The sequence below is a fragment of the Gouania willdenowi genome, chromosome 15 (assembly GCF_900634775.1).
Source record: "Gouania willdenowi chromosome 15, fGouWil2.1, whole genome shotgun sequence".
NCBI lineage: Eukaryota > Metazoa > Chordata > Actinopteri > Blenniiformes > Gobiesocidae > Gouania > Gouania willdenowi.
The window spans coordinates 32,990,037-33,017,816 of NC_041058.1; the positions used below are offsets into that span (position 1 = coordinate 32,990,037).

Sequence of the window (27,780 nt, forward strand, 5' to 3'; positions counted from 1 at the left end):
ATGAATGTTGATAACGTGGCCCTTGGATCAGATTCAGTTACTTTTTTGTGGCCCCTCAGTGGTAGAAGTTTCCCATCTCTGGCCTAGACAGACTCAAAGTGGTCAAAGTAGATAAAGAAAAGGCTCCAAAGGTCTTTCCCTCGCTGGTGAACAGGTGAAGGAAGAAGGAAAGCGATTTGCTGTCTTTTGAGGGCAGCTGGGAAGAACAAAGGCCCCGGGCCCTGGGACGTTTATTGTGCCTGAGCCGTCACATAAGAATATGGGTGTTCCTCTTCCCAGAGGTTTAAGATGTCAGGGCAGGGTAGGATGAGCTGGACCATTGTTTCCAGTTAGATGGAGGAACCAACAGCATAACATGGCGTGAGTACAAAGTCTCCTTTACTCTATTATTATTATTATTATTATTATTATTATTATTATTATTATTATTATTATCATTATCATTATTATTATTATTATTATTATTATTATCATTATCATTATCATTATCATTATCATTATCATTATCATTATCATTATTATTATTATTATTATTATTATTATTATTATTTTAGCTAAAACATTAGCAACCTTCATTATAAAGCCATGCACACATTAGCTTAGCTTTAGCGTAGAACTCTTTATCTCCTGCCTGATGGTCACACAGTCAGACAATACTGAACTGGTACTTTCTGTTTTCACTGCTTCCACTTTGTTCCTTTCACTATTTTCATTCTACACTTAAATGTAATATTTTTTAAAAAAAGCTGTCAGGTTAAAGTTCACTTCCTGATGGTCTCCAATGATTCCAAAATGTTACTTTAACATTTTCCCTACAGTCCTATTTTTATTATCTGGTTAAAGTGACTTTAGTTTCAGGCTTATATAATTTAGGCTTATCTTAGCCATCGCAACAGCAGAGTTTTAGGGAAGATTCAGTTGAATCAAAATCAGATTTGAATCCAGGATTTACTAATATAGATTTCTCAGACAGGGATTAAGAAAAGTCTCAGATTTGAGATGAATAATCTCCTTTCTTGGACAAAGACGAGAGTTTAAATGCAGATTTGAATGAATGATCAGAGGCAGGTTGGTGATTATTTTATACATCAATGATGCTGAAAGAGTAGAAGAGCGATGGTTGAATTTAACGATTCAGAGTTTGGTTTTGCACAAAGACTCTATAATTACAAGTATTGATCTCAGAGGGTTTGGGATGTAGAGCACTAGTGTCTAACTCGTGGCCCGGGGGCCAAATCCGGCCGCAATGGTTCTTCAATGAATTTATCTCAAGTCCCCCCTTATTTTGCTCAGAATACTATGAAAAACAAGTACAGAGCATCCTGATGGAATTAATGAGTGACAACACATTTTAAATAACCCGACTTGTAAATAAGTGAAATGAAACAGTATTTAGTGCCTCCTGAACAGATTTATTTCTATTTATTCTTAAATCATTTCCTGTCATCTCCCTCCTGGTGTGGAACCAAGACTGACATTTATCATTATCATTATTATCATTATCATCTTCTCAAAGTGGCAGATAACTTCCAGCACCTTTTCACGGAAACTGAAGCTCTGGAATTTTTGGAATATTCAAAACTATAAACTCAGGTAATTATTCATTGGAATTAATTGAAAATTGGGAGTATTAAAAAAACCAAACTGTTATATCTGAACACAAATATTAAATAATATTATAATTAAAAACAACTTTTCAACAGATTTATTTGTAAGTCAAAATGTACCATTTTTGTAGTCTTTTAAGAATCTATGAACTTAAACATCAAAAATATAATTTTTGGTTCATGTTCTAATCGTAATCGTTATCCTCATCATTATTCATACCTGTCAAGTATCCCGTTTTAGCCAGGAAACTCCTGTATTTTACCCCTCTTTCCCACCATCGTCTTGTATTAGTATTTTCCCGTAAATATCCCGTATTTTACTGTAATAATAATTAAAAGATGTCTTACTAAACTGAACACCGTCACTAGCGTCGCGAGAACTTCCACCTGAAATGACCTGAGTGACAGTTCTCACAAGATTAGTGCTGACATCAGCAACAAACCTGGAAACAACTCAGAACAGAGATGATGAATGAAGACGTTCTAGTGAAAAAACAAAACAAAAACAAACAAATAACTCATGTAAATACATTGAAAAATAGTTTATCTTCATAAAGACCATCAGGATGTGACACAGTTACACGTTCTGTTAGATTAATAACTGAGATTATAACGTCTACCACAGAGGAAGAAACACGTAAGTCACCATGAAAAATCATTCAATCACAAGCTCCACAAATATACACTGTTTATAAAGTGTTAAATAATGTAAAGTCTGTAATAAATGTGTCTAATAAGTCATTAGTGAATATCAGAGAATGAGAAATTATCAGAAAATATGTAATAAAATAAAATGTTAATGTCTAACTTAAAGACAAGCAACGTGAAATTAACAGTAAATATGCAACGTGTTGACTTGTATATAAACTGTAAGTATATTAAATAAACACATGTGCTTCATATACACATTTATGTTTTTATTTAGGCTGTTTTATAATTTAGGAATTAGGGCTGGGTGATATATCGAGATTCAAGATGTATCGAGTTTTCTATTTTGTAGATATAGAAAACTATATTTCATATATATATATATATATATATATATATATATATATATATATATATATATATATATATAATAGCTTATTATGTATCAAAATACTGATGGATTAATGAGTGTGTCCTGACCCAGACCTTCCCCATAACAAGCTACACTACAGAGCTCACTCACACGTGCTGTCCCTTACAGGTGAAAAAGCCAAAAGTGACACATATTGATCAGCTGTTTGTTAATAAATGAGCCTGTGTAGTATTTTGCATCAGCAAATTTAACCTAGAATTGTCTTTGTGGTCAGATTTCATTTGAAATAAAATGATCTAGATTTATATCATATTTCACCATTTTGATAAAATATATTGAGATATGAGTTTTGGTCCATATCACCAGCCCTAGTAGGAATGTTCACAGCATTTCAATGTTAATAAAGGTCGACCTACCAGATTATAATCACATAAATGTATTTAGTAAGTGGTTGATTAGTGGGTATATTAGATTTATTGTACACTTATCTTAAAATATAAGGAATACTGGAGCTTGGTTGGGCGGGTGGGACGACTGGTAGTGTTATTATTTTCAAATCCAAAACTTGACAGGTATGTTTCAAACTAGGACACAATAATGTTGAAATTGCCCTTTTTTTGCACCAAAATTATGTGGCCCCATTGAGGTCTAACTTCTGCATGTTTGGCCCCTGACTTAAACTGAGTTTGACAGGCCTGATGTCAAGCCTTCACTGGCGGTTCCCTGATGCTGTTGATGTGAGCAGCTATACGAACGTCCCATATTCATCCCATTGTGCATTTCCTGCTTCAAGTTTCTTATTTTGAAAATAGCAAGATACAATAGCAAGATCAAGTGAAGAGATGAAAATTGCCAATTGATTGATATATTTCATTGGGTTTTTACAGTATTTTAATATATTACTATAAAAGAGGCGGTGGAGTTAGCTGAACTTTAATATTTTTCCACAGGAACTCTAAAGGGCAACATAACAAGGCGTGTATGAAATATGAGAACATACATACTTCAGTGTGAGGGATGTAAAGTAAATGATATAAATGTTATCCTGTTATTACCGGCCTGTGTTCCTTTATTTATGGTTTCCTTTAAATGTGAATTTATTTATTATTTAAAAGAGACAATGCACATTAATAAACAGACATGCTGTAAATAAGCCAGATTTAGCCAAAAGAGGTGAGTTTTCATCTGGTGTCCCTGGTCAGATTTGAAAAGGTAACCTAGAATGTAAATGTATTAAATACAGAGAGAATACTAAATATTTAATATAAAACAAAGCACCAAGCCAGGACTAAAACTCTCAGAATTTTCACACAGTAACACAGTTCAAACAAAATAGTTAATCCATACTTAAAGCTGCAGTTTGTATAATATTTTCTTCGCTCCGATTCATTCTGAAACCAAAACCGGAACTTAGCCTCCCTTACTGGTGTCTTTGTGAACGCTCTTAGTGACTTTTTCCTCAATAGAGACATAGTGACAAATGTATGGACTTCATCTTGTGTTATTTGATATTTTTCTGGTGTTTTAGAGACTCTGACGTGAATGCACATATCACTGTAGCTACTGTCAGCTCTTCCCTACCACAAGCACACACAGAGGGAGCTGTGATATAGGCTGCCGTTCTGAGCAGACTGATAACCATTGTTGTGGTGGTTTTGAATGAAATGAGACAGAGTCCAGTTGTAGGGTTACAGGTCAGATGCAGACACAGGCTTTATTTGGTCAATGGGTTTTTTGGGGCAGATCGGTCTGGGATTCAGTGTGTGTGTCCAATTAATCTGTAGTTGTTCTGAGCTCTCAGGGTTTTTGTATGCTGTTGATAATGCGAAGCATAACAATGACAGAGTCTTGAGAAGAGGCCTTGGCAAATGTTATCAGTACGATTGTATCTGGCCTGCTTTGGGTAGTTTGACCAGAACTGACCTGGAGAGATTCTGTAATCACATCAACCATAACACTACATCCAGACTGTAAAATGATTTCACCTTGAATAAGCTTCTCTTACATTTACACACGATTTATCCCGTCTGTTATCACTCTCCCTCTGACACCAGTGTGTGTGTGGGGCGGACCCTGAGGACACAAAGTGGACTGTCCCTCCTCAGTGTTTGTGTCTTTACACTGTTGCTTCATCACCTTGGTCTGCCTTTTTCAGCTTAATTTGCCGCGTAACTGTTGTGTCTAACGTTGCAATGGAGACTTCTACTGGAATTTAGACCATTACACTTTTACTACCGAGGGTACATGAACGCGCCTGACTTCAGTTGAGCAGCCAATAGTCTGAGATTCTGTCTGGAACTAGTTAATCTGAAGTTAAATATTATCTCCAAAAGCAATTGGATTATAGTGGATTAATTCAAACTAGATTAGTTTAATCCAGGTTTTATTTGAGGCCTGAACGTGAAACCAGTCATTAGCAAAGGTAAGACTGTGACTTTTGTGATGTTGTAAACGCAACTGAAGCTAAAGTCTAGCTGTGTTTACAGAAGCTAAAATTATAACAAAAACACAGTTTGAGATTCTTGTCAGGGGGGGCAGAATTAAATATTTAGACCGTCTCGAGATTTGCACCAACCACAATGTATGTAACATAAACAATAATGCGATAATGATTAGTAAAATGATTCATAATGTTGACTACAAAAATTTGCATCAACGTATACTTTAATGTTGCAAATTCATGATAAAATCAGGCCGGCATTTACATTGTGAAGAAGAACCAACCTAAAGTCTCAAACGTTTTGGACCATTTCACTGAAAACTTATTCTAGTATTTTTAAAAGAACAACAAATGAATACATGTATATTTTGTACAGTCACTGTGTTTTATGGCACTTAAAATATTTTGTATATAATGTACAGTCACTACAGGAGGCTTCATGTCATTCACATAGGCGTAGCGTAGCATAGACACTTTATGTAACGTGAGTCTGAATCCTGATTGTTTGTGTGGAGCCTTCACCTGAGACACTGACAATAACGACACTTTTCCTTTGGGAAGGATTGACCTTTAGGTGGTAACCCAAGAAATAGATTTGACTATCAGTCATACTTAAATGTGACCTGGAGTCATTCCCCATGGACACAGATATAGATATTAGATACTAGGCTTTTACTGCCATTTAGTCTTTTATTTTCAATCCTAGAGGGATCTGATAGACTTGTTTTCTAAAGCCCTATTCCCACGGGATTAGTTTTACCCAGGGACCCCATGCGATTTGTAATAATCCCGTGAAAATCGGCCAAATCAGTAATTTGTAAAGTAAAAATTCTCCCACAAATTACCTAACGTATTTTGCTGAACTCCGAGGTCCTGTGATAATACTAATCCAATGCGAATAGGCATCTTTGTGATTTGGACAGAAATGTGTGGGATCTGAATCCGTGTACCCATCGTTCTTTTATTATTCTGTTGTAAAACCAAATCAAAATAACAAATAAACAGTTTGGTTATTTTGTTTTACTGATTTAAAACCAAAACAGAAATACAGAAAAAAACATATCAGATAAGCAGCATTTTTCAGTTTTTTTTTTTTCTTTAAACTTGTTCTGTTAGTGTGATATTTGGATATTTACGAGGAAGTTAGAGCGAGAACTGAATTCCGCTGCACCTGGTTTCCCTCCCCAGGTCCTGGACCAGGTCTCTTCACACAGTTGGGCTGTTAAGGATTTATTTAATCACTTTTCTGATCCTGCTCCTGTTTTCATTCAGTCTGCGGATGTTTTAGCTTGTAAAAAACTACTCACGTGTATGTTTTGTTTCGCGGTGTTACAGCCCAAATAGTATCTAAATAAATTGGTGACTGACTATTAACTGTGAGGCTGGTGTGAGGAACAATAGATGTTAGAACTTTTACCATTTAACACATTTGCAAAAACATTTACAGCTTTTTTGAGGGCAGTGAAAATGTTTATTTTGCACATTATAAATACCGCTAACAGCAGCTGTCAACACACACGGAAGTTGATCAGAAGAAACAAGGGGCACCAGTAGATTCATTACACCACCTTTGGTTCCACATATGTGCATGTTTCACGTAACATCCATTTTTTGGTTTTGATTTATTAAAAGGGGAGGTATTATGTCAAATTGACATTTTTCTAGATTAATATCATGTTATTATGTCATTCCCTCATGAAAAACATGCCTTGGTTCATTCATGTATGTTTGAGTAATCTTTAAAAACTCTGACGGCAGCCATTTTAGGTGTAAATACGCACGAGCCCTCCTAGGAACGCCCCCACCTCCTGGAGACTCCATGGACCATTCGTCACCAGCCTAGTTACCGCCCACCGCTTCACAGCAAAGCCCCTCCCCCTCCTATGTTCTCTTCCTTAGTTCAGCCCACAGCACCCGCCTCTGCAGATTTACCTTTTCATTTACTTAAGTTCTTGTTTAAATACTTTTATAAGAAACCCATGGCTTATGTTGTCTGTACTCATTAATGTATGCATTAAAATAAAAAATGAAAATAAAATAAAAATGTAAATAAAACTTGTACCCTCCCCTGCTTCCAGCTCCGCCAAATCAGCCGCAGTCACAACAATCAGCTGAGAGATAACTGCGTGTTGATCGCTTTACTCTGCTCATCCTAGCAGCTGCCTGACTTTTCAGATGACTTCTTTAAAACAAGAGCTTATTATTAGTGGATTAATAAGTACACAGACACAATGTGATCCCTATTCTGGACTATAGCGCCAGCAGCAGCAGCAGCATGGGTACGCGTGTGTGTGTACGCGTGTGTGTGTTGGTGACAGATATCTCATCCGTCCGTTAGCATTCCTCACTTTGATAATGTTTCTAATGTATTGTAACAATGTAAAAATGTAGAAAGTAGGCAAACACAGCGCACAGGAAAACAGAAGTAAACAACACCCATGCATGTTTGTATGAGTACTGAAGGGGGCGTGTTCATGAGCGCGTCACACAAGCTTGGAGTTTCTTAAAGAGACAGAGGCGAAATTGAGGCGTCATGAATTATGTGCTACAGAGGGAAATGTCTTTTATTATTTGCTGCATTTTCCCCAAAAAACATTTTTATGTCCGGACCAGGAGCAAAAGTCCTCCCAGTCACCAGATTATCTGGATACTATTTGGACCTTAACACTGTTCAGTAAAGTTGGCAGATATTCACAGATTCAGACTTCCACCATCAAAAACCCTTTATCGAAACGTCATCGACACACAAATCACACCTCTGCCATCAGTGTGAGGTGGACGACATGGACTTCTCCCGTCCAGTGCCTACTTTTCTTCTTAGCACCCGCCGTTGACGTCATATCGGGGAGATGTCCGTAAAGTTCAGCAAAATCTCAGGCTTTGGTTATCCCGGGCGAATGCGCCACATAAAAAGTATGACGTTGGGGATTCATTTATTCATTACATGGGGTCCCCAGATAATACTTATCCCGTGCGAATAGGGCTTAAGAAGGGTTTGGTTCAGGGTCGTCTCCCTTAAAATCCCAAACCTCTAAGCATGTTGCTGACTAATACTACAGTGGTATTAAAAAAATCAACCTTTTACTGGTAGATTTTGGCTGATGATTTTAGATCAGAGTCTAGTCAGAGCTAAATTCAATTAAATGCTTTCTTATGTCATTGTGCGTGAACAATTAAAGGATATGCTGTATAATACTCAAAATGTTGACAGAGAAAAAGAGGAATTTTTAAGATTTATGATAAGTAATAATTTACATGAACTATTTCCCATGAGTGAAATTTTAATAGGGTTGCAAATCAGCAGAAAATCTCCAGTGACTTTTCCTGGGAACTTAAGCTTGGCAATTTTGGGAATATTCAAAAACATAAACTTGTTATTGAAATAATTTCTTTGACTTAACCAAAAATTAAATAAAAAAAAAAAAACAAAAAACAAACAAACTGTATTATATCCAAAATATTAACACTTGTTAATACATCCAGATAACACAATTAAAAAACAAGATTTCAACAGATTTATTTGTGAGTAGAACTTTACCGTTATTGAAGTCTTCTAAGAATCATGTTTTTTAGGACTTGCCAAAAATAATACAAACTTGTGATGTGAATGTGATTTGACCTCAATAACTTAATAACCAAAAACCACAGCACTGATACTAATAACTGCTCTTCTAGTACAAACAGTGCAGTTAATTTAAATAATTTGATCGATTAATCAATACTTTCACAACAAAATCTTCGATGTGGACTAAAATTGCTGAGATATTCTCATGGAAATTTGCGTGAAATCTGGTTGTTTATGTCGTGATTATGTTAAAATATATTTCTTATTTCTTTATATTAACATTCCTGTTCAGGGCCAAGCTTAATTTAATTTCAGTAAATTCCCCATTTATTCCCATTAATTGCCATAAATTCCTGTTAATTCCCATGGAAACTTTCCAAATCAAATCAAATCAGAAAAATACCAGTAACTTTTCATGGGAATTTCACCTCAGGAATTTTGGGAATATTAAAAAATATCAACTTTTTATGGAAATTGCTTATTGGAATGAATCAGAAATTAAGAGCATTTAAAAACAAAAATAACATATCCAATTATAAATATTAGCATCTACACAAAATATTAAAAAATTAAAAAAACACAAACTTAAACATCAAAAATGTGTTTTCACATCGATACCTTTATAATCAAAAATCTCAGTGATATAAACAGCAGCACTGATACTAATCTGGTTGTTTATGTCAAGATGATGCTAAAATATATTTTTCAACTATTTTTAACATACCTGTTAAGGGCCAACTATTAATTTTGGTAAATTCCCCATTTATTCCAATTAATTTATAAATTCCTCATTTAAACTTTCCGAATCAAATCAGAAAACGTCCAGTAACTTTTTACTGTAATTTCAGCTCAGGAATTTTGGTAACATTCGAAAACTTTTTATGGAAATTATTTATTGGAATGAATAAGAAATTAATAGTATTTAAAAAATGAAAATAACATATTCAATTACTAAAGACTATCACATCCAAACATAAATTTTAGCATCTATGCAAAAAAACAAACAAAAAAAAACACACATTTCAACAGATTTATTTGCGAGTCAAACTTTACAGTTATTAAAGTCTTCTAATCATCTTGTTTTTTAGGAATTTCAATAATACACTTGTATGAAATCTGGTTGTTTATGTTGATGATGTTAAATCTATTTTTAACATACCTGTTAAGGGCCTACTTTTAATTTAGTAAATTCCCCATAAATTGCTGTTAATTCTTACAAATACTTTAAAAATTCTCATTACTTTGCAAACTACTTGTTATCTGTTCCCTCCCATGGAGGCAGTAAACATAGGGTAAGCAGATTTTTAAAACTCAAAATCAGGACAGTAATTTAACCAAGTAAGATGACAGATTTTCAAAAGAAACTATTTGCATATGCTTTTATTTGTCATGAAAAAAGGTCACAAATTACATTTAATTTTTTTTTCTTCCTTTTGGATGAAATGTAATATTACAAAAGCTGAACCAAATTTAAAGTGGCCATTAGTCAAAAAAAGCAACACTGTAAGTTAACATAAAGTTGTTTTGATTAATCAAAACTATTGCATGAACAAAAAAGTGTAAACTGAATATAGTAGCTTGATCTGACATCTGACTTTAACACCACTGTTTAAAATAATAGCTGTAGCCACACTGACTCATTTGCACATTTGTTGTTTTTTTTCTAATTTATGTATGTCCTACTTTTTACACTGTAATCCTATGTTAAAAGGTATTTCTGTTCTTACTCTCTGCTCTTATATCATTTCTGCTGCAAATATGAATTTGCCCTCTGGGGATCAATAAAGGTGTATTCTGTTTTATTTTATTCTATTTTAGTATTTCAAGCTTGATGGTCAACAAGCCTTGCATAGAACTCTGAGCAATTAATGTTGACGTTCACCCACGTAATAAGTAGTGGCTTCAATGTGTTCAGTCCCATGTGGTTTCTCTCATCAGTCCAAGTGTTGTTCATGATGGAAAAAATGCATTCTACAGGGGCATTTGTGCCAGGAAGGCACATGGAAACCAACGGATGATGAACTTTGTGACATGTTGAAGGAGAAAGCATGAGTGGAAACAAACTAGTAATATTGTCAATAGCTGGGTTTCCATTACAGATTTCTGCAAAATAAAAGCAATATTTCTAAATGTTGTTGTTGTTGCAATAGTACTGTTAGTTTGTGGTGAATTTGTCTAAAGAAATTGCCTAAAAAGGAGATTATTTTACAATTAATTGTTAAATCTTTCCGAGTCCCCCTTTCAATGTGCTCCTGTACACCCAGGGGTACACGTACCCCTGTTTGGGAACCACTGCCCTAGGTTAACCCCATTGTTTAACAGCGAAGCAGGAGCCTCTTAATGGTGGCTCAGTTAAAGGGGAAAAGCAGGTTTTCAGCCATGTGTGCCTACTTTGTTTCTGGAGAATGAACAACACAGTATCTGATGGGGATTCCCACCTTGTCTGAGGTGTTTGCGTGAATAGGAACTGAGGCAGTTCATCTTCTCCACTAGCAGGGTCCTCTGCTCCCCCAGATCATCTGAATACAAACCCATTCACTATTAGCACACGGCTGTACCGTGAGATACGAGAACATTGTGACAGTGAATGAACTCACTGGCTGATGAGTCAGAAAGAGACAAGGTATCACTTGAGTATTGTTCAGAGAAACAAAAGAAGACACGGAATGCTACACACTATCTGCTGTTGAGGTAAAAATAGATTTGACTTCCTAAGAAAATAAGTGTATTAATGCTATTGATTTTTTTCCTTCTCTGTCTTCACAGGTGTTTGCTGCTGTGGCTATTGAGTCTACTTGCAGCAACAAAACACTGCTATGCAGGTATTTTTCCAATAAAACCAGTTTGAATGATGAAAGATCATTTAAATGGATCCTACACTGTTTTTACACATATGGCCTAAAATCTTTGAAATGTACTTATTAGAAGATATATGCCCAACAAAACACATTAATTCATAATCACACACTGTTGAAGATGCACAAAGTCAGAGAATAGCAGTCCTTTTGGGTGGAAGTCAGTCAACAGTGATTACTCGCTAACTTCAGCAACCAGAGCGTCAGCCAGGCACTGTTTAAGGGAAAGTAAAGGTTCCTTTAGGAGAGCTCCTATTCTCTGCTTCATTGTCATTCATAATTTTTCGGGTCACAACTGTTTTCATCTTTTTTTTGGTAAACAAATGAGGGTTACATCAACATCTTTAACTTTTCCTGATACACCTACAAATATAAGAACAATAACAGAAAAATATTTAAAATGACATACACAAAATGACTCCAAAGACAAAACACAACAATAAAAATACTCAAAAGAACAATAAAAATGCACAATAGGAGCATAAAAACACACAAGACGTCGACACATATAAACAACAATAACAGACAAATATTTAAACTGACATCTTTAACTATTCCTGATTCTTTAGAGCAACCAAAAGCAGCACAAGTTGTCATTTTGACTGAAAAAGCTGCTGAATGATCTAAAAAGCAGGCTGAATGCTTCACTCCAATAGAAAACTATGAAATGTTTACAGGCAAATGGCTGTGTGACGTCTTCAATCACGGGATTTCAAGATGGTGGAACACAGGCTCCAAAATTTTTAAAAAGTTAATAAAATGAATATGGTGCAAAATAATGCATTTTATTCAGCATAGATCTTCTAATAAGTACTGTTGAAAGATTTTAGGCCACATTTGTAAAAACAATGCAGGATCCCTTTAACACATAATGTTGTACCTGTATATGCAGTATATAGTATGCGCTGACTGTGATCTGTGTTTTGCAATAGCTGAGCTTGAGGAATGCAAGGCAGCAGGCTATAATTGCCACCCCCAGGCAACCTGTCTAAAGGTGCAAAACAACTTCACCTGCGAGTGCAAAACAGGCTACCAGGGCGACGGCCTTATCTGCGACGACATTGACGAATGCCTCAGCGGCCTGCACCGTTGTCACAACAGGGCGCGCTGCAACAATGCACTGGGCAGCTACAGCTGCAACTGTTTGGATGGTTATAATGGAGATGGGACGGACTGTCAGGATATAAATGAGTGCCAAAAGGAAAATGGCGGCTGTCATCCTAATGCTGTCTGTTCAAACCTGGAGGGAAGTCGTCAGTGCCAGTGTAAAGTTGGTTTCAGCGGCAATGGTTTCAATTGCACGGACATGAACGAATGCAAAGACCAATTGATTTGCCACTGGAATGCCACCTGCACCAACAATCCTGGATCGTATGTGTGCACTTGTAACAGTGGCTATAAAGGCAATGGGAATTACTTGTGTCTGGATATAGACGAATGCTCAGAGACTCCCCAAGTGTGTGCATCCTCGCTTGGTTACAAAGGGTGCAAGAACCTGCCTGGGAGCTACTATTGCACATGCAGCAGGGGCTTTGAGAGTAATGGACAGAGCTGTGTGGATATCAACGAATGTGAAAGCAACACTTGCAGTTCATATGCAGTCTGTGAGAACACAAAGGGCTCGTTCAGGTGCACCTGTAACAGCGGCTTTGTGGGAAATGGACTGGCGTGTGTAGACATAAACGAATGTAATGGAAACAACGAGTGTGACCCTGATGCTGCTTGTATCAACAGGCTGGGCAGTTATGAGTGCTCGTGTCTTGATGGTTTCGTTGGAGATGGACGACTGTGTGAGGACATTAATGAGTGTGCGACACTTGACATCTGCCCTTTAACCACAACCTGCGTCAACACCGGTGGATCCTACTACTGCGACTGCGGTAGTGGGTTCATCTTCAACAACTCCCAGTGCCATGACCTTGATGAGTGTGCCGCCAGCCTCTGCAGCCCATTCGCTGTCTGCAGAAACAGCCCGGGGTCCTTCTCCTGTCAGTGCATGCCAGGCTACACAGGAGATGGTTTCACCTGTTTAGATGAGGATGAATGTGTATTGACACAGCAATGCCACATCAATGCCCTTTGCTTCAATTTTCCAGGATCTTACAACTGTACGTGTCTTATTGGTTATTCTGGAGATGGGGAATTAATGTGTGCTGATGTGAATGAGTGCCTGGTGGATAATGGAGGTTGCCGCAACAAAGCAACGTGTTTAAACATTCAAGGTTCATTCTCCTGCCGGTGCCAGTCAGGCTTTATTTTAATAAATAAAACGATTTGCCAAGATATAAACGAATGTGAGGTGTTGACCAATCCTTGCAAGGTGCACGAAGAATGTCAGAACACTGAAGGAGCGTTTGAGTGCCCATGCAAAGTTGGATACCATCGTCCCGCCCTTACCATGGACTGCGTTGATTTAGATGAATGTAGAGACAACCCTTGTCCTATTAACGCCACATGCCTGAACACGTTAGGGTCTCACTCCTGCACCTGTAAGCGAGGATTTGCCACCAATGGCACCCAGTGTGTGGACATAGATGAGTGTCGAGAGGTAGGCACTTGCCACTCACAGGCCAAATGCACAAACTTTATCGGAGACTTTGCCTGCACTTGTCATCAAGGTTTCGAAGGTGACGGCTTCTCCTGTGAGGATGTGGATGAGTGCTTCACCTCTGAAAGCCAGTGCCCCGCCTTTTCTGAGTGCGTCAATTCCCCGGGTGCTCACGTCTGCTCCTGTTTGAATGGAACAGTTGTTTACAACAGCACATGTGTGCCACCCAGTTCACAGTGTGATCCTCCATGTCATGCTCAAGGCTTGTGTCATCGCTCACCAGTTAGATACCAGTGTGTCTGTGACCTGGGCTACATTGGCGATGGGCTGACCTGCCTAGACATAGATGAGTGCCAAAGTGGAAACATCTGTCCTGATAATGAAACAGATTGTCTGAATATTCCTGGATCTTACGCATGTGTCTGCAAATTAGGCTACACTCGCATCGGAAGCCAATGTGTCGGTAAATATCACTTTTATCATCACAAATACACAAAAAAAATTTAATCTAATGCTTGACTCCATTGTTTTTACAAATTTCTCTTTGTTCTTTTATGCATGTAACCTGTTCAGATGTGAATGAATGTGACACAATGCAGCACGAGTGCAGTGAGTTTGCCAAGTGTGTCAACATATGGGGAAGCTACTCCTGCACGTGTCTCAGTGGCTTCACTGGTGATGGGAGAAACTGCACCGGTAAGTCACTGTTGCTCCATTTTAAAAGTGTTTTTGTGTCCCTTTCAAAGCTTTTCATGTGAGCTTTCATTTTAGCATGATTTGGGACTCTTTCCCTGACACTGTCCCATTTTGGATAAATTATAGACTTTGATGAGTGCCAAGACAAAAATGGAGGATGCCACCCAGTTGCCAGCTGTGCTAACACCCCTGGATCTTTTTCCTGTCTCTGCCCGCCTGGCATGGAGGGCAATGGCTTTCACTGCCGGGATGTGAATGAATGCGACCAGAACTCAACCCTGCCACACAACTGCAGTGCACAGGCTTTTTGCTTCAACACCAACGGATCCTACTTCTGTCAATGCCAGGATGGATACCAGGGAGATGGCTTTATCTGTAGTGATATTGATGAATGTCAGGTTGCCACAACTTGTCTGAAAAACATGACTTGCAGCAATCTTCTTGGTTCCTATGCCTGTTCATGTACGATGGGATTAGAGTACAGTGAAGGCACATGTGTGAGTGAAGATGTGTGCAGAAATGCTAGCAGTAACTGCCATCCACTTGCCGAGTGCGTCCATCACCAAGGCTCCTTCTACTGCCATTGCGTGGATGGTTATGTAGGCAGTGGGACTGACTGTTCAGATGTAAATGAATGCAGCCAGTCAATTAATAAATTATGCCCTGCCTTCTCGCACTGCCTCAACACAAATGGCTCTTACATGTGTGACTGTTGGACAGGTTTTCAGAACAATGGGACACATTGTCAAGATATAGATGAATGTGAAACGGGCAATTTTACCTGCCCTGTAAATGGCAGCTGTGCTAACCACGAGGGCAGTTACAACTGTACGTGTGATCCTGGCTTCAGTAACAATGGCTCTCTGTGTTCAGACATAGACGAGTGTTCCCTTGGTCTCGTCCAGTGCCCTAACTTTTCCCATTGCATTAACACTGTAGGATCTTCCTTTTGCGAGTGCTGGGAAGGTTATCAAGGCAACAGCTCCATCTGTGAGGATATCAATGAATGTCTTTATAACTTAAGCTGCCCTGAGTACAGCATGTGCGTCAACTCCAATGGAAGCTACTTGTGTCTTTGTGATAATGGATTTTCCCAAATGAATGATTTGTGCGTGGACACTGATGAGTGCATAGACACAGAGCTGGGGATGACTTGTACTAATGGGACATGTATGAACTCTGTTGGTTCCTATTACTGTGAATGTAACAAAGGTTTTTGGAATAATGGGACAGAATGTGAAGATGTGGATGAATGTGTAGACTTCTTGAATTCCTCTGTGTGCCAGACACATGCCATGTGCATAAACCTTCCCGGCTCTTTCTTGTGCCTATGCAAAATGGGTTTTACACTGAATGGTACAGAATGTCAAGATGTCAACGAGTGTCTTGAATTGGAAATGAGCCCTTGCCCTAATAACTCAGTATGTAACAATACACTAGGATCTTTCCTCTGCCCTTGCTCCCCTGGCTACAAACCCTTTGGTTTGGAATGTGTGGATACTGACGAATGTATGGACAACAGCTCATGTCGCTTTGACCAGGTGTGCACAAACTTGCCTGGTACATATAACTGCAGTTGTCCACTTGGCTATCACGAGGAGGATTTGGCCTGTGTTGACACCAATGAATGTGAGGATCTGCCGTGTCACTTTATGGCACGCTGCTGGAACACTCCTGGCTCCTTTTCATGCCACTGCCCATCTGGCTTTGCTGGAAATGGTTCGTGGTGTGAAGATGTGGACGAATGTATCCCACTGACCAAACCGTGCCATCATATGGCTCAATGTCACAACACCCCGGGGTCATTTGTGTGTGTGTGCAGGCCAGGCTTCACAAGCCTGGGCACCATGTGTGTGGATGTAGATGAGTGTCAGCAGGATAACGGACAGTGCCACCCCGCTGCCACCTGTATCAACCATCTACAGGGTTACCAATGCTCTTGCAACCAAGGCTGGAGAGATACCAGTGATGAAGGCCGTGGAAAAAGAGGGTGTTCAGACGTGAATGAATGTGTATCTGCCAAACTTTGCCCTGGGCAAACATCCTGCACAAACCTACCAGGCTCTTTTATCTGCTCCTGTCCAAGAAACAACCCAGAGTGTGGAAAGATAAGTCAGCAGGGTCAGCTATATCTTTGTATATCTCCTATTTATACTAAGCATCTCTTTGTGCATATGGAAAGTTGTTTGATCATTAATTTGATAACCATAATTAAGATCTACTGGTGCTCTACTTTACTAGTACTAAAATAAGGAGTACGTGTAATCACTTTTTCTTGTTTTTTTCTTGTTTATTTGAAGTGGAAATCACAATTACTTTGGATAAACCAGAAACTTTGACTGAGTATTTTAGCACTTGTGCTAATTCACAACACTTGTCCACAGAAGGTTTTTGAAATGATAAGACAGTAAATGTAATGAGAAAAGAAAAAGAGAGAAATGCATTACAACAGTATAAGAGAAGCAGTGCGCGAGTACCAGGGTTGGGGTCAAGTATAATTGTAATCGCTTAATTTCTAATTAATTACATTCGTGGCAGAATTAAAATTGTAATTGTAATTTTAAAAATCTGTTACTGTCATAATTGGAATTTAATTGTAATTGAGTTTAGAAAATTGATTTTGTAATTGTAATTGCCATGAAAATTTGATAAAAAATTGATTTTAGAACCCATGTTATCTGTGACGGGATAATACTGAAATGTTTGTATGGTTTTCACCTGTGAAAAGCACTCTATAAATAAAGTTTACTTACTTACTCACTAATTTCTTTCCAATCTATTGGTTTCCTCGTTAGGTATCCTAATCAATGAAAATATAGTTTTTAATATTTTTGTTGTGGGCTTCTGAGCCTTTTTGGTTTCAGTATAGATTTACATTTTTTTAAATGGTAAAATTTGGGAAAGCTTGATATGAAACCTATTTTAATAATTGATAACTACATATGTGTAGAACTACACATGGTAGTGTAACATGGTGCCCCAGTTTTGCCTTAAATTATAAATTTTGTTAAATATTTATAATGTAAAATCGATTTTTATGGAATTTTCATAGCAATTACAATTACAAAGTCAATTACCTAAACTCAATTACAATTTCATTACAACAGCAACAGATTTTTAAAATTAAAATTACAACTATAATTACGACATATTTGTAATTAATGATCAATTACGCAATTACAATTATAATTGACTCCAACCTTGACGAGTAGCAGTTTTGCTTTACTAGTAGTACTAGTTGTCTTCAAAATGTTACTAGTAAAAACTCAAAGCTTTACTTGTACCACTAGTAGTGACACTTATTGCTCCACTAGTAAGTGCACTCGTGCACTAGTAAACCATAATTACGTAGTAAATGTGATTACTAATAGAGCTTTACTTTGTTAAGCTATGGCTTCCCATATGTGCATGGTTTATTCCCTGTTTTTCAAGAACATATTGTATGCTAATATTTTAGAAAAATAGCTCCTTTATGACACGTGTTAAATGAAAAAAATCCTTTTGGCCTTTGTTCAGTGCAAAGAATACTGTTGTTGTTCTGCTTAACATTCAAAGGTCTTTCAGAGGCATCAGTGTTAGCCACAGGCTGTTTGATTTATTTATTTATTTTTACCTTATTTAAGTTTGCTAGCTCTTAAATGTTAAGGATAGTTCTTGTAGATTACCATATTTAAAATAGTGGCTACCTGTGCCCATTTCCAACGTTGCAAACGCTGCTCAGTATAGATTTAATTTGACCAATTATTAGCAAATAAGTGCATTTTTTATGCAGGATTAACTGTGACTAGAACTGACATGTGTTTCACTTTTTGTATTTCACCCACAGAGGACAATCTGTTCCCTTATGGAGAGGAAGCTGGTGATAAAGTCATTATGATAGACACAGAAGATGGAAATTCTCCATACATCTTTCCACCAATGGGCTTCCCCTTCATGGGAAAAATGTACAACAGGGTTTATGTGAGTTAATTAATTTCCATTAAACGCACAAGGAACTTAAAATTATTCTTATTCTTGTCACAAGAATGTTTTTTTTTTTGTCAACTATCTCTTTAATTATTGTTATCAGTCAAAGGCACAACTTGTTGCTTTTCTATTTGTATCATGAATGTGTCGTTGTCTGTATTTGTCTGTGTTAGCTTAGCGCTCTAAGGGACGGACAAGGGATGAACCTGGACGTATGAATGAAGGAAAAGACTTTACAGATGTTACACATTTAGTTAACTTCAGCTGTAGATGGCAGCATAACATTAAAGCTGATATCCGGAGTTTCTGAAACACGTCTCGATGTCCCACCTTCAACAGCTTCACTTCCTCCCCCTGCCTCTGAAATCTACCAGAAGCCACGCCTCTACATTTTTGCATGCGCATCGCGGAACATAACAAGATCACACTGGGTCGCATTGATATAGATCTATGGGTCAGGTAAGAGCCAAAATCATACAATGCACAGTTCTGCATTCATTTTGATTGACAGTCTCTAAAACAGGAAGTCGAAGCCTATTGGCTGGGCGCAATTGGCAATTGTTTTCATTTGTATAGGGGTCTATAGGACGTAGGAGGGACTTCTATACATTAATGTATATGAATGACCACCAGCAGTAGACCATAGTGAAAGGCTAGTTAGATATTTTTTCCACATTTCAAAAGAATCATACATAAACATAGATTTCTCAGAAACTCTAGATATCAGCTTTAAGTACATCACTGGGTTCAGATCTTTGATGGTTTATCATTTTAGTTCAGGGGCCAAATATGGATCAGTTGGAGTTTTCAGGTTGGAAATCAAACAATTTCAACATTACAGTGCACAACTTTGCACTTCCAGTTATAAAGTACACTTAAAGTATGGAAGGCAACAACAATATCTAAGCAATAAGTGACACATACTTAAAGCTGATATCTGGAGTTTCTGAGGAATCTATGTTTATGAATGATTCTTTTGAAATGTGAAAAAATACCTTATTAGTCTTTTACTATGGTCTACTGCCGGTGGTCATTCATATATTAATGTATATACGTCCCTCCTTCGTCCTATAGACCCCTATACAAATGCAAATGAGTGCCGTGATCACCCAGCCAATAGGCTTCAACTTCCTGTAGAAGAGACTGTCAATCAAAGTGAATGCGGAACTGTGCACGGAAACAAGGCCGCGCGTTACAACAGCAAACAGCTAAATATGACCCGTAGACCTATATCAATGCGACCTTGTTATGTTTCACGATGTGAGTGCAGAAACGTAGAGGCGTGGCTTCTGGTAGATTGGGAGAGGTAGTGGGAGGAAGTGGAGCAGTTTAGGGCGGGACATGGAGACGTTCTCTCAGAAATTCCGGATATCAGCTTTAGATGTCTTTTGGTTTATTTATTTTATGAGCAATTTTTTATTCAATTTGGGGAGATTTTGTGGTAAGCTTTGCTTGCAAGATGGATTCTCCTTGTGTATGAAATGCGCTATACAAATAAATTTGCCTTGCCTTGTTCACAGACACCAGAATCCATCTCGTGCTGTTCCCGCCTTTGCCTTTCGAAACCAAACCAAACCGATTCGAACCAATCATGAGGCAGTGTTGTGGTTTAGGGTGGGATATCCAGGTGTGACAAAAAGCGCCGAAGCAAAATTGGCGCATGCGCCGTTGCGGAGAGAGGAACTAGCTGGGCTACCGCTATTAGCATAGCTCTGAATCAAAACAGAAAGATGTCGACTCAGGAGGATGGTTAACGTGTCCTTAACCCACGTACTCATGTTGCAAAAATGACAAAAGTCACTCAACGACATAATGACCGGAGCATTACTATCCCAAAAGAAAATTTTCACCTTGTTGTTGTTGTAGCAACGTCTCAACATCATCATTTGTTACTGTGTGATTGGCTAAAACAAATCATGGTGGACAGGCTCTTTGCCCAATCAGCTTCAAGCATTCTGTTCATGTCCCTCCCTGTTTCCGAAAGAATTCACCAGACACAGACCCAGATCGATGTGGAGAACTTGTATTAGAGGGAGAGGCTACACATCAGCCTGGCTCTTGCCAGGTTAACTTTGTGGAATAATTTGAGAAAAATATTACTAAAAATTTACAACTGAATTAATTGGTAATTGACACCAGTGTTTCTCAAATGGGGGTATGTGTACCCCAAGGGGTATGCTCTGGCACTACAGGGGGTATTGAGTGAGAGAGAGGGGAAATTACCAAAAATTAAAGCATAAAAAATATGGGGTTTTAAATAATGTTTGAGTTAAAAATGATAATGATACTAAATATTATCAGCAACTCACAAAATGACAACAAAAATACATTAAATGAGAGAAAAATACACAAGATCACTACAAAATACTCAGAAATGTCGACACAAAATGACGTAAGAAACAACCAAATGACACCAAACACACACACTGAGAGAGAATAACTTAAATAATACCAAGAACAAACAAAAATGACAAAAACACACAAAATAAGAGAAAAATTTACTGAATAATAAAAAGAACAGAAAACAACAACAAAATACGCAAAAATGACACCAAAAACACACAAAAACTCACAAAATGACCTTTCGCTCCCTTCGCGCCACTTCTGCACTTCATGCTTGGTGGAGGTAATAATGATAAAAATTGACTTGATTAGAACATGAACTGAAAATACAAGCAGGAGGGAGTTACAGGAAATGATCAAAACTATAGAAATAAATCTATTCAGAAGACAATAAATAAATAAAAGTTTAATGAACTTATTCACAAAATGAGATTCTTTAAAATGTGTTTTATCACTCATTCATTTCATCATTATGATCTATTGTTATTTTTTCATAGAATTCTGAGCAAAATGTTGTAGTCACACATAAAGGGGGTACTTGGATTCAGAAATAAGAGAAAGGGGGGTACTAGAGTCAAAAATGTTTGAGAACCACTGATGTACATGATTCATGTTTTCTCTGTAATTTTCACTTTCTCCTGCGGGCCGAATCAGATGCTCTGAAGGGACGGATTTGGCCCCTGGGCCTTGACTTTGACACTTGTGGTTTATCACATCTGCGTGCACGATCACAGTTGTGTTGCTGTGAAAGACCCTCAGTGATGCATGCTTTGGTTTCTCGTAGTTTTCAGATAATGGACTGGTCCAGTTCCAAACTGTGTCTGAGAACCAGCAGTATCTTCTGCCCTCACCTCTGGCTCAAGGCTTTCCTGATGATATGAACGTGGCTCTGCTGGCAGTGTTTTGGGATGACGCTAACCTGGCCCAGGGGAACGGTCGGCTCTACTATCAGGTCAGATGTCATCAGCTCAAGTAAAACAAGTGGAAACAAATGCAAAGACGGGATTTCTATTTATTAGGGGTGTAACGATTCATTTTAGCGCTGATTTGATTGGAATCACGATTTGTTGTTGCCAATTCGATCCAAATGTATCCAGCGTGAGTGAAATAAATCCCTGCAGAACAGCAGGTGAGGTTTCATAGATTCCTGTTGTTTCTTGTAAGGGAGTCATCTATAAATTAATTATGGACATAAACAAGTAAAACATTTAATGGAAAATGTATTCACAGCTCTTCCGCTTGGTTTTATGCATCAAAATATGACAATATTAATATAAAAAAGGATCTGTTCATGCTAAATGAGCAGTGGTTAAACCTGATACTTTTTTATGATGGTTATCCTGAGGCTTCTGCAGAGCTAATGCTAACGAGCTAACGCTACATGTGCTGCTGTTGCAGTGAACGCTGTCAGAAGGGCCTGGTGTATTGTGACCAGATTTTTATAACTCAAAACAGAGATTTTTTTGAAATAAACTATTTGCATATCCTTTTATAAAAGGTCACTAAAGTCAGTTATTTTAAATTTATCTGTTTGAATAAAAGGTATTATTGCAACAGCTGAACCAAATTTAAAGTGGCCATCAGTCAAAAAAAGCAACATTTTGATTTACCTTAAATTGTTTTAAATAATGTGGAGAATGTTTAAGGACAAAGCATGAGAAGAAGTGAACGAGTAATATTGCCAATGCCATCGACCAATCAGCATCGAGTTGCAAACGCGTGGAAGACTCTTTAGCTTTTTAATTGGTTTATATTGTAAGTTTATATTGCTACTATGGCAACTGTTGTGATTGACAGCTCACAGTCCACAGAGATCACGTTTGCATTCAGGGTCTTTTCTGTCAGCGACAACAGACCTTTGTTTATTAATAGACGTGACAAACGGGACTGAACTTGTGAAAAAACAGGACAAATCAATGATTTGGGGGAAATCGACCGGGACACAGGACGTAACTCTGAAAAACAAGACTGTCTGGGTAAATCGGAACGTCTGGTTACCCTATTGTAAGGGCATCGTCAATAAATGAATTATGGACATAAACAAACAAGTAAACAACATTTAATGTCAAATGTATTCATATTTTATTTGAATAAAGTCCAACCAACACAGGATGTTAACTTTTCTGTTCTCATCATCTGTTCTTAATAATCAATACGTTTTCAATCAAAACACAGATTAGGTTTACCTAACTCTTCTGCTTGTTTTTTTATACATAAAAATAATACAGTCTCTCTATGAAAGTAAGGAATCTCTGTCTGTCTGTGTCTGTCTGTGTCTGTAGCAGCGCACCTTTAGATATGAGATTAGCCACTGATGCTACCATTAGCTAAGGAGGAAGAAGCAGGGATGACAGAGATTATGGCGCTATGAAGTGATATTGTGAAGTATCCAGCAGCTCATAGCACCACATACTAACATAGAACATGTGTGGACATGAGTGAATTATTAATTATGCTGCGAATGTGAGATAAAACCATCAACTAACCAGGCTAACTGGGTCATCGCTGCGTGTCGGGAGGAAGAGGAAGTTACGTTTGTGTGATCGACGGAGGGGAGCAGATACAAAATACAGTAAGCCTGTAAGCCAGATACCAAAATAATAGGTGACATGTAGGTGGTAGCAGTGCACCTTTGGATGTAGAGCTCAGAGGGAGAGGAAAGGAGTTTATGAGACAGAAAATGGTGCTACAAGAGATGATGTCGATGTTCCCACCAGCGCACATCCGACCTAGAGCATGTGTGAAACTTTAGTGGATTATTGGAGAGTGTGGTGAGAGAAAACGATTAAAAAAAACAAAAAAAACAGGGCAAGCGCTGACACTTTGCATGTCCGGGAGGAAGAGGAAGTTGCGTGTGTGCAGACTGACGGGGGAGAAACTTGGAGGAACGCCAAAATACAGTAAGAAATCCATTCAACTCTGATCCAGATAGATAAATAATAATAATTTTGCCATCAAAAGCCCTGTCTCAGTGTTTTTCTTTTATATATATATATATATATATATATATATATATATATATATATATATATATATATATAAGGAAGCAATGTTCAGATGTTAGAGTTGTCACTAATGCTTTAAAGTCACTGTCAGTAAAACTTTCTCTATTCAACGGCTGATTACGGGAGAACAAAACAAACCGGAAACAAGAAAAAAACCCAAAAAAATCTGATGAAAGTAGAGGCTTCAATCTTTCAGAATCTGGTGTCAGATTTCATATAGTCATAGTACAAAATATTCTGTGGGTCTTTAAAATCAGTTAAAATGCTCAAAAACGGCTGGTGCTGAGGGGGTAGAAAATCTGAAAATGGCTGGAACTGAATGAGTTATTGACACTAAACGAGTTCGGACCAAGTCTGTTCCGGTCTGAGGAGATCTGGATCAATGAGGACAACAAACTGGAATGGTAATAGATGGGGTTCAACTCCCTACAGTGTCCTTGATAAAAGCCCAAATATATGAAAACACAGTAGTTATCACTGTACACATTTCATAACAAACCTAAATGTCCCTGACGTCCCACCTTCAAACACAACCTCATTTGGCCATCCATGAAAAAGCTACTGAACCTCCCACTTTTCTATAGCAACACATACTTCCTACGGGCACTGATAGGATTAATATAAAACAGAAGTGCAACCAAGATCTGTTCAGGTTAAATGAGCAGTGGTTGAACCTGATACTTTTCATTTGAACATAGTTATCCTGAGAATTCTGCAGAGCTAATGCTAACAAGCTAACACTGTCACTGGGATAGACTCCTTTAGAATATCTCCGTCTGTGTTAAAGCTAGTGTTTCCACAAAGGTGGATTATTGATCAAAGTTCTCAGTTTTGTGACGTACCAGCAGACAGTAACGTCTTCAATATCAAAAGTCCTTTTAGAACACATTCATATTTAGTCTGTTGTGCTTAAATCCATTGTTGCATTATTTCCTTGTATCAATACAATCGATTGATTACCTTTCAAAAATATTTTATATCAATAAATATCATCTGGAAGGCCAACTTGCCGAGCACAGATAGATGAATCGTGGGAATATAAATCTATTCATCGATCTAATGAATGAATCGTTACACCCTTAATATTTATTGACTGAATCAATCTTTCAGGAATACCATCGGTTCGACCTCCCTGACATCTACTCCCAGATTGTCTTCAATCGCACAACTGATGAAGTGACAAAGTTTGAGAGATTAAATGGTCGGCGTGCTTTTACTCCTGCCTGGATCCTGAAGATCACATGGAGCAGTGTGATGGCCGTCTCCTACCAGAAGATCAACTTCTCAGAGGTTCCTCTATTGTTTCTTCAAAGTAAAAGTCCAGAAATTCACATGAAGTTAACATTGTGAACAGGGATGAGGTCAATTATAAATGCAATTGCGTAATTGGTCATTTCTTACAATTATGACGGAATCATGTAATTAAATGCAAAACTGGGGGAACCATGTTTCAGTTCTATGTCTTAAACATACGTAGTTGACAATTAATAAAATGTTTTATATCAAATTTACCTGTCGGTTCTTGTGAGGATCATTTTATTATTAGAAATAATTTGAAATCTAGGGCTATACTGACATAAAAAAGGCTCAGACGCCGACACTAAAAATATTAATACCAATATTTTTATTAATTAGAAAGCTTAACAAGTTAACTAAGATATGAAAAGCAAATTAGATGATAGATCATATTTTAGTGTATTTTACAGCAGATTTAAAGCTGCGGTATGCAAGTCCTTATTTTGGCGTCATTTGGTAAAAAAAATCCATAATAATCTGTGAGTATATTGTAATCCAAAGTGTTCTAGGTGGACAGTGAATCTCTGTAAATGAGCTTTAGAAATACAGGCGTATGAAGCTGGATCTCAGCCAATCAGAGATCATTCTACCAACAGGGCGATCCCATGAGCTGTTTTGGGCGTTACTATTGGCTGCTCGAGCTGCTCGAGTCTATGTCCGTTCATGATCTGAGAGCAGGGACAGTGTGATGGCAGATGTTCCAGCAGAGGTCTCTAACACGGCTTTTGGCACAGCGGTTACACGGCAAAGCAAGAGCAATAAGGAAGACCGAGGTGGAGAAGCAACAGAATAAAGGCACAAACATATTCAGGAGGAATAGACTTCGCGGGGGTTCCTCTGACTCGGTATGTGCAGTCTGCCCCACATACCGAGTCAGAGAGAGTGAGAACAGATGGGATAAGTACTTGTAAACCTAAGAGAAACCTTAACCAAGGTGGAGAGAACAGACTCCGTTCATTTGCAGCGTGGATGTGGAGTGTCTGTCTGCTCTGATTAGTGGGAGTGGCTGCTGGCTGTGAGCCTCTTACTGTCCTCACAGCAGCGAGTGATACATGCTTTCATTTCTCTAAAACATCAGAAAACTCTACAATAAGACAAAATAAAGTCCCTACATTTGTTACTAGTCTCTATTGAGAAAAAAGTCAGAGTTTCACAGTGTGCGTGTGCACGGAAGCGTTCACAAGAAGACCAGTAAGTTTCGTTCAGGAGGTAAGGGGGCAGCGTAGAGCGTCTCATGATTCTACATACTGCAGCTTTAAGACACGGTTCAAAATTGACCTGTTGTCATAAGAGATGCTAACAGAAAGCTAACACAAGAGGAAAGTTATGTTTTATGGGATTATTTATTAAAGGCACAGTAATTGTTTTTAATTGTAATTAAACTTTAGTAATTGAGAACATAATTGTAATTGACCTTCAGGGGAAAAATAATATTTGTAATTTCATTGTAATTGGAAAAAATTCAGCTCACCATAATCGTAATTAATTTTTAATCGAAGATGGATAATTGAAGAGATAATTGCAGTTGAAAAATGTAATTGACCCCAACCCTGGTTGTGACCTTTCCTTCCCAGACCAACACGTTCCAGTGCGTGCTGACCACAGACGGAGTGCGCTCCTTCGCCCTCCTGCGATACGGAGACATGAATTGGGGTCCAGGTCACAGAGAGCACCACAACGCTCTGATTGGCTACACTAATGGACAACACTCCTTCAAAAAGCCCACCATACCTCCAGAGAACCTTTATGGACTAGGGGGCAGATACAGGCCTCAGCAGGTGCAGGGAACCCTGGGAAAACCAGGACAGCTGGTGTATAATCTCACAGGACTAGCAGAGTTGGAAACAGATCCACAGATCAGGTGCCAGGTGTGGGCGATGCAGGAAGCCGAGCCCTGGGAGTGGACGAAGGAGCTGGCTTCCTGTCCCTGCACCCGCACTCAGGCGCTGGAGGATCCGTCCTTCATGCAGGACTCAGCTGACCCTGGTTCCACGGTGAAGAGGCTGAGGGGTCAGCGATGGGGCAGCGCATCAGGCCACGTGTTCCACTCTCTCTTGTTTGGCAGGTTTGGCTCAGGGAAGAGGTGTGTCTATGAACCAGATGATCCCTTATTGGCTGGGTTCAGCGAGCGCTACTTCACTGCACACAACATTACCAACCACATCAGTAAGGAGTCATTCTTACCGTAACAATCTAATAATACAGTATAAGCCTCTGAAATCTTGTTCTTGTCCTGATCTTGTGTGAGGTCAAAGGTCAAGAGGTGTAAACTCTAAAAACATTGGACTAATCACTGGAAGTCGGGCTTTGTTGCTCAGAGAATCAAATCTTTGCTCTGAATCAGAACACACATTGAATTTTGTGAGTCCTTTGAGAGGCTGATGTTCACACAATGAACAATAAAGTAAAGTCAGGAAAACTCACCAAAAGCCGAACTA

General features: G+C 38.3%; 1 protein-coding gene across 3 annotated transcripts in view; it reads left to right on the forward strand.

The window, feature by feature from the left end:
• The first annotated feature begins 337 nt into the window (after positions 1-337).
• Positions 338-27,780, forward strand: part of LOC114477309 (fibrillin-1) — a 57,722-nt gene continuing 30,279 nt past the window's right edge. Inside the window, exons 1-9 of one of the 3 annotated variants that reach the window (XM_028469575.1) lie at positions 338-360; positions 11,400-11,455; positions 12,421-14,499; positions 14,610-14,732; positions 14,859-16,853; positions 18,559-18,692; positions 21,826-21,993; positions 25,157-25,336; positions 26,917-27,508. In XM_028469575.1, coding sequence (XP_028325376.1) covers positions 356-360; positions 11,400-11,455; positions 12,421-14,499; positions 14,610-14,732; positions 14,859-16,853; positions 18,559-18,692; positions 21,826-21,993; positions 25,157-25,336; positions 26,917-27,508 — 5,332 coding nt within the window. In that variant the 5' untranslated portion in view covers positions 338-355. The remainder of the gene's footprint in view (positions 361-11,399; positions 11,456-12,420; positions 14,500-14,609; positions 14,733-14,858; positions 16,854-18,558; positions 18,693-21,825; positions 21,994-25,156; positions 25,337-26,916; positions 27,509-27,780) is intronic. The other 2 variants (XM_028469576.1, XM_028469577.1) reach the window with 2 other exon arrangements.